The sequence below is a fragment of the Electrophorus electricus genome, chromosome 25, assembly GCF_041902795.1.
Source record: "Electrophorus electricus isolate QZ-2024a chromosome 25, ASM4190279v1, whole genome shotgun sequence".
In the NCBI taxonomy this organism is placed as follows: domain Eukaryota; kingdom Metazoa; phylum Chordata; class Actinopteri; order Gymnotiformes; family Gymnotidae; genus Electrophorus; species Electrophorus electricus.
The window spans coordinates 14,122,501-14,135,000 of NC_137521.1; the positions used below are offsets into that span (position 1 = coordinate 14,122,501).

The 12,500-nt window shown below is 45.1% G+C and overlaps 1 protein-coding gene across 15 annotated transcripts in view; it reads right to left on the reverse strand.

Annotated features, from left to right (window-relative positions):
• nfic (nuclear factor I/C) overlaps window positions 1-12,500 on the reverse strand; it is a 113,832-nt gene that overhangs the window by 43,386 nt on the left and 57,946 nt on the right. For all 15 annotated transcript variants that reach the window (XR_014119828.1, XR_014119825.1, XR_014119827.1 and 12 more), the window contains one exon: window positions 2,771-2,845. Coding sequence is in view for 7 of the 15 variants with exons in the window: in XM_081707283.1 (XP_081563409.1) it covers window positions 2,771-2,845 (75 nt within the window). In the remaining 8 variants the exon portion in view is untranslated. The remainder of the gene's footprint in view (window positions 1-2,770; window positions 2,846-12,500) is intronic.

Below are 12,500 nucleotides of genomic sequence, written 5' to 3' on the forward strand. Positions count from 1 at the left end.
TCTTTTATGAGTTTCCCTTGATCTAAGTCATCTCTTGATATCACGAGGTGTTTTATGACTTTGTTGCCCCAGTTCTGGGCTGTAAGGTTGGGCCATGTGTCCTGGTGTGGTAGTGACCCTTCCTCACACAGAGTGGTGTGGACACCCTGATAAGGGAAGGGAGTCCCTTTTTAGCAGAGCCAAAGGTGTTCTGGTGTTTGTACAACAAAGCTTGTCAGAGGGGTGTGATGAGCTGTCCCGGGGTGAGGGTCCGGACAGGCATTCCAGAGCTTCTTGATAAGGAGACGTTCTGTGAGGGTTGTTGGGGTAACTTAGGGGTTAATAGCAGGTGCGTCTGCAGCGTCCACTACAGTGACATCAGCGACCTTCAGGTCCTTTAATTGCAGGGATGAGACGAGCCTCACCCAACTGCTAACAGATTTGCTATCAAGAAACAATCTAGCACTGGTGAGCAACATTCCCCAAGTAGACTGGTAGGATTCTAGGTATTTCACCATCTACATTACGCATTACGTTTAAAAAGAATAAAGAAATCCAGCTTGTCGGTGTGGGCGAGCTCAGATCCCTCAGATTTGGTGGGCTTGGAGATTGTTAAACTGCATCCAGACACGCAAGCTGCTCTCCTCTGCTGAGAAGAATCCGTCCATTGCACTGTGAGGAAGCGCTGAGACTTCCGTGTTTTATGGCCATTCATCACCATTACAAACAGCTTTGGGGACAGAAACAGCCATCGTGTTCTCCAAGCCACAGAGGACACGGCCCGTCCAAGCTGGTCGAAAAGCCAAGAGCTCAGGGTCCATGGCAGGGGTCATTTGCATATCCGTGATGTCACTGTTAACACATTTCGGAGCAATGTATCCTGCCATCCAGTTATCCCTGAATTCTGTAAGAGGACAATGGAAAACTGCCCAGCTTACAGGTGCACCTGCCTCCAGCCCTGACCCGTCTCTACTCCTGACCCGCCTCCAGACCTGACCTTGCCTCCACTCCTGATCCGCCTCGGGACCTGACCCGGCTCCACTCCTGACTCGTCACCAAGTGAGAGAGTGCATTATGAAATGATAATGTAGGCAGAGTACACCTGCACAGATGAAGACCTGCCGAATGGAAAAAAATTACCCTAGCTGAACTCAATGAAGCGCATTTTAAATACCCCCACAGTGCTTAGTATGTGTTTTTATATATATATATATATATATATATATATATATATATATATATATATATATATATACATACACACACACACACACACACACACACACACACACACACACACACGTGTATTGGGATAGTATTCAAAAAACTAATAAAAAAAAATTGTGACATAAATTCTGTTCTCTCTGTAATATATTGAAAATTCTAAGCGTGATCGTTACTATTGCATTTAAAACAAATCATAATAATACCTGTTTAATAATATTTAAACATGGGGATCTTGTGCAAAAGCAAACTTACTGTGCCATTGTTTTTATTGTTTTTTTTTTTTCCAGACTGAACACAAATGTTTTTATGTGAGCAATGAGGAGTATCTGTGTGTGTGTGTGTGTGTGTGTGTGTGAGCAGTGAGGTGTGTGTGTGTGAGAGAGAGAGTATGAGGGTGTGGGTTTGATAGGTTGAGCTAGGCCCTATGTAGGTTGCGCTTGGTAAACAGGATGTTTGTACAGTGCAGAAAAGTGCTTAGAGAAATGAGCTACACTGTATGCTTTCTGAACGCACACACACTCACACATGCACGCATGCAGGAAGACACATGAGCATGTGCTACATTGTGCTACACAGATTTTGCAGCATGCTCACACTGACTTGCACCCATATTCACACACAGCTGCAAAGACATACACACCCATACACTTACACCCACACCCACAGACACACACCCACCCACACACATTTACACCCACAGACACACATACACAAACACAAACACACACACCCCCAAACACACACCCCCAAACACATTTACACCCAGACACACACACACAAACACACACACACCCAAACACACACATTTACACTTACAGAAACACACATACAAACACCCACCCACCCACCCACATAAACACACACACACACACACACACACACACACACACACACCCACATAAACACCCACCCACACACACACACGCACGCACGCAGGAAGACATATATAAATGAGCATGTGCTGCATTGTGCTACACAGATTTTGCAGCATGCTCACACTGACTTGCACCCATATTCACACACAGCCGCAAAGACATACACACCCACACACTTACACCCACACCCACAGACATACACACCCACTCACACACATTTACACCCACAGACACACATACACAAACACGCACACCCACCCCAAACACACACACACCCACCCCCAAACACACACACACACACACACACACACACACACACACAATCACACTCACACACACACACACACACACACACACTCTCTCACACACACACCCCTGCTCAAATATTTATTTACATTTAATTTACTATATGAACGTCATCTTGTGCTTAAAATCAAATGCAGATACAGACTGGCACACGCCATCAAACTAAACATGCCAAAGGGGAACTCTGTGTGTGTGTCTGTGTGTAAGTGAGTGAGTGAGTGAGTGAGTGAGTGAGTGAGTGAGTGAGAGTGTGTGTGTGTGTATGTGTGTGTGTGAGTGAGTGAGTGAGAGTGTGTGTGTGTGAGTGAGAGTGTGTGTGTGTCAGTGCGTGTGTGTGTGTGTGTGAGTGTGTGTGTGTGTGTGTGTGTGTGTGGTGTCCTTACCCATTGTGGCTGCTCGACTGTCCTCCTGGTCTGAACCAATACCTGTGCGAGGACTACTGCTCTGGTCTGCTGCCTCTGAGAGAGAGAGAGAGAGAGAGAGAGAGAGAGAGAGAGAGGAAATAAAGAGATAAGAGGTAAGAGAGAAACATAAAGAGAAACAATGGTAAAAGAGAGAGAGACAGAGAGAGAGGGAGAGAGAGAGAGAGAGAGAGGGAGATATAAGTTCCAACTCAGCAGTTTTCCTTAATTGAAACATTGCGGAGGCATTGTGACAGGTAAAGGTCAAACCTACTCAAAGTTTGCTGCACACAGGGATTCACTACAAGCCTGCATGCAGGACTCACATTGCCTGCAAGGACACACACTGCCTGCAGGGCCTGCACACTGCCCTGCAGGCAGGCTGACGCCTCCATTCAAGGGTACATGTTTTCTTACCAAGCGGAACAAGATATTTTAATGTCATGGCCGAAAGACCCCAGAACTGGGTAAAAAACACACTGTCTAATGTCATCGCTAGCGTGTTATAATAATAAAGCGTAATAGCAGTTATGAGGTATTTCACAGGACTGCACAAGGACGTAAACATCCCAGAGAGTTGGGCTGTGGTTAGACCGTACCGTCTTTATAACTGGACACAAGAAAACAGCTCAGGATGTCTGTGAGTGGGCCACGGAGACATTCAGTATGTTTTCTATAAATCAGTGCAAGATTCAGGGCTATATCCACACCACGTTGTCCACTCCAAGCACAGCCAAATCAAATGGTTCAGAAGCCACACAAATGAAACTAGGCGGTATCAGAGTATACAGCAAAACCATTCAAAGGCTCTTTTCCCCTTTTCGACTTGTTTGGCAGGGCCTGACCATAATCCAATTGAAATTCTTTTTGCTGGTAATACAAGTGAACTACACTGCCAGCCTGTGTGTACACCAGTGCAGTCTGCTAGGGGTGTAATGCTCCCATCAAGCCATTTTTCTTTTATACGACCCCAGGAGTTAGCAGAGCGCAACGATGAAAAAGATAAACACAGAAAAAGCACCAGAGCTGAAAAGGCATAAGGATGGAGGGAATAACACAAGGGCAGAGGCAGAGAGATGAACACGCAGTGTGTGTCTGACAGGCGCGCGTCCACTAGAAGCTCAAACAGAGAGTCTGGTCTGCTGCCCGTGTTGGAGAGGGCACCCAGAAGAAGGAAACGCATCATTACCACTCACACTCTGCCCCTGACCTCCAGGTCTCTGGCTGACCACAACAAAACCCCCCCACCCACACAGCTAGGGTACTGATATAATCTATTTCACTGGAAATAGTGGATTAGCAATTAATATAATTTTAATTTTATTCAACTTCACAATTGTCGATTGATTTCCTTTGTGCTTCCTATTCACTTAATAAGCTTATATTGTTTTGAAATACACATATGAATGTATATAAAGTACACAACACAGCCCAGTGTCTCCTAGATCAAACCCGGGTTTAGTTCTGCTGCTGCTATAAGAGCCCCCAGTCCAGCCCAGAAGCCTGCGTACTGTGATAGTTTTGTGTTTGATTATTTTGTATTTGCACAATGGAAATGAAACCAGGACTTTAAAATTAAAGCTGCAGCTTAAATTTGTGGGGTTTTACGTCTGTATTAGATGAACCGGGAAGGAATTCTTCTGGTTTTTGTGGAGTAGTGGAGTGCAGTTAGGTGGTCCATGTGACGACACAGCTGGAAACACGCATGAAGAAGCAGATACATGTGCAAGGGTCCTTGGTTTCTTTCCATTTGGGAAGATGGGAATATACAAACACAGAACTAACGGAACAAACACAACAAACACAGAAGGAACGGAAATCTACCAGAGGAATACTAGAAATTAGCAAGGCACTCAATAATGGAAGCGCACACCAAGAGAGAACTAATCCCTAGCAAAGCAAGTGATAGGAAATTAAAAAATAAAACAGCAGAGCAAAACAGATCGGAACCAAGACCACTACCGCCAGTACAAAGCTGGCTAGGGAGAACAGGGGACAGGAATTTACACGTGTAAGGGGAACCAGGCTGGAGCAGATAAATTAGGAGAAAAGAACAAGTCACAAGCACATGGCTACGGTGACAGGGTCAAACAGCCTGGAGAAGCCGGGACACTCCGCTCATGTACGCAGAGTAACAGAAGGTGCAAAGCTGATTCTAACAGTGGCATTCACACCTCACGATCATCACTGTCATTTCTGCGCTTCTGAAGGCTGAGGAGAGTCAGCCTGCCACAACAGCTCCAACCTGGAGGTCCTCCCTGGAGAAGGTCCTGACCAGCTGCATCACGGTCTGTAGAGGGCGGTGAACATCTCGGCAGCTGCCCTCCCACCCACTCCAGACATCTACAAGAGCCATCTAAGGTAGTCCAGTAACGCCTCCACAGAGCCTACGCACACCAGCCACTCCCTCTTCCAACCCCCACCACGTGGAAAGAGACACAGGAACGTTCGAGCCAGAACCACCAGAATCGAGAACAGTTTCTACCTGGAAGCTGTGAAACTTGACCACACCAATCACAGCCAGAAGAGCATGAACACGCAGGCTTATGGTGAGCCAGGAGCCGTGACAGATCCACCCTGATCCTCCCTCTGCATCCGTCCCCATCACACTTTGCCTGCAAGCTTGAACAACGTCACCGCTCATGCACTACATACGTTAATACAACTGTTATCTGTGATGCCATTACATCACAACATCACCATGACAACTGTGATATGTGATGCTAATACATCACTATTACAACTGCACACCTGAACTGGCTACCTGAATGTACTGTTCACCACTGTATATGCCAAGCTTCAGTCGTCCCTGTCTACGTTGGTCCACCCTGTAAGTCTACCTCTACGCATACTCTGTGACTATCAGCCACACGTCTACTGTCTCTGAACTGTTGTCTTGTCTTACTATCTTATTATCTGCTGTTACACCTGCACTGTGAAACAGCCCTGTATTGATATAATGACAATAAAGTTGAGTTGAATAAAATAACTTCTGGCCTCATGAAAAGTGGGGCCCCATGTATAAGAAGTGCAGGACACATGAGGGGCCTCAAATTAAAGGCGACAATGGTGCTTTAACCTTTTAGTCATGGTTTCACTGAAGAATCAACACAACTTTATATATAGATCAATAAATGTGTTAGTAACAGTAGGACAACAGACAGGACGATTGCACACACACACACACACACACACACACACACACACGCACACACGCACACACGCACACACGCACACACGCACACACAGACACTCAACAACCATTACTGCAATTCTGTGTTGAATGAGATGGTCATCACTGCCAAGAACAAAGAACCCACTCTAACCGTCTGTCTCTAACCGTCTCACTCTAACCTTGGGGATTGTGAGAACCTCTTTTTGCAGCTATCTGGTGTGGAGAGCATGGCTCTGGAAGAGGTGTTTGGGAATACCCTCTATAGGGCCTGTCTTAAAGTGTTAAACAAAGACAAATTAAATAGTAGGATTAATACCCTTTGGCGCAAAAAACTGGCAGAAGGGTTTAATCCAGCCTGGAGAGTGCACTATAAACCACACTTGACGAGGCCTTATAGTGATTTACAGTGGAGAATTCTACATGGTATAGTAGCAGTTAATGCGTTTGTTTCAGTTTCACATCCAGCTATGAATCCTCAGTGTCTGTATTGTGGCATAAGGGAAACAGTTTTTCACTGTATATGGAATGTCCCAGGTTGACGCCCTTGTTTAGTGTCTTAGTAATGATCTTTTAAGTGTTTGGTGTTGTTTTTATACAAGTTCTCTTTTGTGGGTATAATTACACACAGAAGAAGAAAGCACAATGTCAACTTTGAAATTTCATTTTAGGGGAATCTGACATGGCAGTGTGGATCAGCAGGAAGTGTTTGATTGAGGGCCAGACTGACAGCAGTATTGTAAATGTGTTTAAAAGATTAGTGGAGAGTCGTATAGTGATAGATTTTGAAGTTTTATTCTGTTGTGAATGATTTGACCACTTTTGAAAATATATGGGGTTACAATGATGTTTTGTGCTCTGTAAAAGATGAGGGAGTGTTTTTTGATGATTTTCTTTTTTAACTTTTTTATTTATGGTAAGGTGTGCTTAAATGTGTGTTCTGTACGTTGTAACTGATTAATAAAGTTGATTGAAAATCAAAACTCAATCTGTCTCTTTCTCTAACTGTGTCTCTTTCTCTAACCATCTCGCTAACTTCAATATCCAAAAACATCTCTGCCAAAAACTGAAGAACTGAAGCAGTTCCTGGGCACGTAGTCCTCAGACTAAACCCCTGGCATGGCTGAAAAGCAGAAAGAAAGGGAGGGAGTCTTAAATTGTGTGTGTGAGTGTGTGTGTGATACTGTGTGAGTGTGTGTGTGTGTGTGTGAGTGTGTGTGTGTGTGTGTGTGTGTGTGAGTGTGTGCGCGTGTGTGAGTGTGTGTGAAAAAGTGTGTGTGTGAGTGTGTGTGTGTGAGAGTGAGTGAGTGTGTGTGTGTGAGTGAGTGTGTGAGTGAGAGCATGTGTGTGTGTGCGTGTGTGAATGTAGGTGTGAGTGTGTGTGTGTGTGTGTGTGTGTGTGTGAGAGTGAGTGTGTGTGTGTGTGTGTGTGTGTGTGAGTGAGAGTGTGTGTGTGTGTGTGTGTGTGTGTGTGTGTGTGTGTGTGTGTGAGTGTGTGTGAATACACTCAAACCCCTCAGTCAATACAGCAAGTGATGCTTTTGGGGGGGGGGCACAAAAACACCAAAATACAAAACCAAATGTGTGAAGAACTACATGTGAGCTGGACTTGCTGGACTTGTTATTGTCTTTTTTAATTTAGTTTCTGGGGCCACGACACAGGATTTAAAAAACAGAAAATGCAACGTATGATGTAATGAACTACACTGCAGAAACATGAGGGCCTCCATTTTCTCCCAGCAAGCCGAGTGGAGCATGAGTTCTGCCATTTTGTAAAACGACTCCTGCACTGCTTCCATTTCTTCCACAGGGATTTTTAAAAAACTGCTTCTCCTTAGTAATGTTTTCACAAAACAATCTTGAAATATAAAGCAGCGGTTTGATAAATAACTCTAGAAATGTCCTGTTGTATATTTCTGCAGACATACTTCTCTAAATAGCTCATCATCTCCTTGCTGTGTCATTATGCTTCAATTAAACATCTACATACTGGGGGAAAGTGTTTCTGAATCTAAAGTCTGCTTAAACAGACCCACATCTGAGCATTTTTGGACACGAATTGTCTTTGTTCTTCTGTCCTGAAGCTTTCAGCATATGTGCTTTGTCTGTTAGAAGGTCCTGTGAGGGTAATGTTCATGTTGGTTCTCTCTTTTTTCCTGGTTGTTCATTCACTATTGGCCTTTTTTTTTGGCAGACATTTCATGTGCCGAGGAGGTTTTTTTTTGGCAGCCATTTTAGAATTTTCTTTTTGGCAATTCTCTCTCTAAAGCAAGAACACACAAAGTCCCACTAAACCTGCTCTGGAGTGCCAGCATAAGAGAGAGGGAGAGAGAGCGTGAGAGAGGGAGAGAGAGTGAGGGAGGGAGAGAGAGAGGAAGAGAGAGACAGAGGGAGAGAGAGAGAGAGAGAGAGAGAGAGAGAGAGAGAGAGAGGAAAAGACAGGGAGGGAGAGGGAGGGAGGGAGAGAGAGGGAGGGAGGGAGAGAGTGAGGGAGAGAGTTTTGGCCATGGAAATGACCTAATGAGGAAGACATTCCTTCATTTCAACTCGGCTTCAGAAATGAGTAACAGCTAAACAACAACTTAAGGAGATATTACGTAAACAAAGCAAGCTGCGAGCCCGAGTGAAGTATTCCTCCCTTCCTCCCTCTCACCTAGGGAACACAAACCCATCTTTCCAAACTCTTTCCCGATGCTTTCCAAAAACGACTAAACTGACAAACACATAAAAAAACAATAACAAGAAACAAAAGGAAAAACCGGCAAGGGTCCAAAATATCGTCAGTGTGTTTCTACTGGCCTGAGGAGGTGAAGCATTCCCAGTGTGATGTCACATGGAGTGAGAGCACTGTGGTTTTGGGGTTAAGGTCAGGGAGATGAGCACTGTGCATATATGTGTGTGTGTGTGTGTGTGTTTTACCAACTCCATTGCTGAGGCAGATTGTAATTCTCCTTTTGCACCAGTGGCTGTGTGTATAGAGGGAGGCAGCATTAGCGTTTGTGTTCGTAGGACATGTCAACACAGTGATCTGAGGGGTTACTCCAGATCCGCTCACTAGGGGGCAAAGGGGCTGTTGTGTGCACTACTCACAATTCCGAATCCTTTACAGTTTGTACAAGAGAAATGGAATTTCATAAGGACGCAACCCAACCAGGAGAACACCACAGAGACCATGCGCTACTGTGCCTGGGCTACTGTGTATATTCATCACACTGCTGTCCGACCAGAGGGAACACGTCAAAACGTCACACTACTCTTGACTGGATCTGCGTTTCACAGCACAACCCCCAACACTGCTGAGAAGGCTTGATGTGACAATCCTCCACATGACACCAGTGGAATAGGAATCAGATCTTCAGTTAAACACACTGATGATAAATAATTCAAACATGGTCATGTCTGTTAAAGAAAACAAAACAAGCATTTCTTAAAAACCTCACACGTATTGATGCTGTTAATACATGGGTATGGCTCTATTGCAGGCACACTGCTGATAAAGACCCCTCCTCAGTGCGAGCACACCCCCCAAAATCCTCCGAATTGGAGCTCCACAAACTCTGAGTGCAAAGTGAGCGTTTGACGCAGGTGTGACAATATCAGCAGTCAGGGAGAAGGAGCAGTGTGTCGCTCTGACTACACGTCCTGGGCTCTCTCACTCCTCTCACTCTACTCACACCTCTCATGCCTCTCACACCACTCACTCCACCCTACATTACAGGACAACCTCCCTGTGCTAACCCAGATAACAAAATTCATGATTCATGCCCACAGAGTGAATCATGGGTGTTGGTACCAGGAGAGAGCAGCAAACCACTTCATACCAAAATCACCGTTTAAAAAATGTAAACTCACAAGAGCTGCACACCACTTGCACATTACATACAGTGTTAATACAAGATTACATAAAGTGCTAATACAAATTGTTAATATTAATAATAAAATTTACAAAACTATTTCATATTGCTTTTTTTAATGGTTCATGACAATAGCTGTAATATTTTTTTATTGTGGTCAACAGATGTTTGATAGTATGCCAACCTTAATAACTGAAGCTTAATTTACAAAATGTAAACACCAAAATCTAATTGCAATATCAGACAGAAAAATCCCAATTCCAGTTCTGATCTGAGCATTGATTAGCCAGCCTGCACAATGCTTCACAACAACCATTACTATGACAACAGCCAGCCAGTCAAAAACCTTGAACCCTTACATCTGGGTAACTTGCCTTACTCACTCTACCTCCAAAAGCTTGTTTGGAAACGTGACCCCAAAAGCAGCCTTCTGCACATCGGTGTGTTGACTCTTCATTTTGTGTCTTTCTTTAACTTTTACATTTTTATTTATTTTTTTGCTGAACAGCAGTTGTGAGGTGCATTCTGTACACCTGAACATTCAGCAAAATCAATCTCATTCCTCTCTCTCCCTCTCTCTGTATCTCCCTCCCTCTCTCTCTCTTTCTCTCTCTCTCTCTGTATCTCTCTCTCCCTCTCTCTCTCTGTATTTCTCTCTCCCTCTCTCTCTCTCTGTATCTCCCTTTCTCTCTGTATCTCTCTCCCTCTCTCTGTATCTCTCTCCCTCTCTCTCTCTGTATCTCTCTCTCTCCCTCCCTCTCTCTCTCTATCTCTCTCCCTCTCTCTGTATCTCTCTCTCGCTCTCTCCCTCTCTCTGTATCTCTCTTCCTCTCTCTGTATCTCTCTCTCGCTCTCTCCCTCTCTCTGTATCTCTCTTCCTCTCTCTGTATCTCTCTCTCGCTCTCTCCCTCTCTCTGTATCTCTCTCTCTGTATTTCTCTCTCTGTATCTCTCTCCCTCTCTCTCTGTATCTCTCTCTCTGTATCTCTCTCCCTCTCTCTCTCTGTATCTCTCTCCCTCTCTCTGTATCTCTCTCCCTCTCTCTCTGTATCTCTCACCCTCTCTGTATCTCTCTTGCTCTCTCCCTCTCTCTGTATCGCTCCCTCTCTCTCTCTCTCTCACTGTATCTCTCTCTGTAACTCTCTCTCTCTCACACACTGTATCTCTCTCTCTCTCTCTCTCACTGTATCTCTCTCTCTCTCACACACTGTATCTCTCTCTCTCTCTCACACACTGTATCTCTCTCTCACTGTATCTCTCTCTCTCTCACTGTATCTCTCTCTCTCTCACTGTATCTCTCTCTCTCTCACTCTCTCTCTCTCTCTCTCTGTTTCTTGTGCTTATTTCTTTTATTCTTCCAGTCTATGAAAGATGTCTCATTCTCACTTTCTCCCACCCTCTCCTGGGCTCCATTCTGTCTCTGAATCTCTTTCGGCCTTTTGCTGTTTGAGCCGGAGTTATCGATCCTGCCTACCAAGTGCCGGACCCCGTCCCAAGCCCCCAAGCTGAAGATGAGACAGGGAAAGCTCTATGATGAAAGAGAGAGAGACAGACATGCAGACAGACAGAGTCAAAGAGACAAAGGGAGATGAGGGAGAATGAGACAGAGAGCAGGGCGTTTCACGGACTGAACAGAACCCCGTGTCTGTAGGCTTTCAGATACGCCAGCACTGGCTGACCGTCGTCAGACCTCATGAACGTCAGAGCACTGGTCAGTTTAGTGCAAACTCCATCAGGGTTTAGCATCAGGTACAACACTCCTTTAAAACACACCTGTGTGTAAACATGTGCTGCTGAACTCCAGGACAGCCTGGAAACCCAGGCATCATACATCTACTTTAGCTTCACTCTCTGGGAAACAAACAGAGGAAAACTAATGAAGTGTTATGGTGTGTGCAGGGAGAGAGAGAGAGAGAATTCTGTTCTTAATTCACTCCCCCAAGTTGCTGAGCTCAGGGGAACAGGGGAAGCTGCCGCAGAGTGCACGTTAAGGAAATGCAGCTATCGCTTTTATGCGGCCGAGCAAGCAAGTGCCCTATATGAAGCGAGAGAGGGAGAGAGAGAGAGAGAGAGAGAGAGAGAGAGAGAGAGAGAGAGAGAGAGAGAGAGAGAGAATGAAGGAAAGAGAGAGGGAGTGAAGGACAGAGAGTACAAGACAAAGAAAAAGAAGTAAAAGACAGTGAAAAAAAATAGAATTTGAGAGAGAGAGAGCAGGGACTCGTAGAACAGAGGGATAGCAGTGGTAGTGTGGTGATGTGTCAGATCTGTCAAACAGCCCAGCACTCGCAATAACAGTCAGCAGTGGCTCTTCAGTAAAGAGAAACAAAAGAAACACCACACACAAGGAGAGAGAGAGAGAGAGAGAGAGAGAGAGAGTGTGTGAGAGAGAGAGAGAGTGTGTGTGTGTGAGAGAGAATGTGTGTGAGAGTGTGTGTGTGAGAGAGAGAGTGAGAGAGTGTGTGTGTGAGGGAGAGAGAGAGAGAGTGTGTGAGTGTGAGAGAGAGTGAGAGAGAGTGTTTTGTGTGAGAGAGAGAGTGCGTGTGAGAGAGTGAGAGAGTGTGTGTGAGAGAGTGAGAGAGAGTGTGTGTGTGTGAGAGAGAGAGAGTGAGAGAGAGAGAGAGTGTGTGTGAGAGTGTGTGAGAGAGAGAGAGTGAGAGTGCGTGTGTGTGTGAGAAAGAGAGTATGTG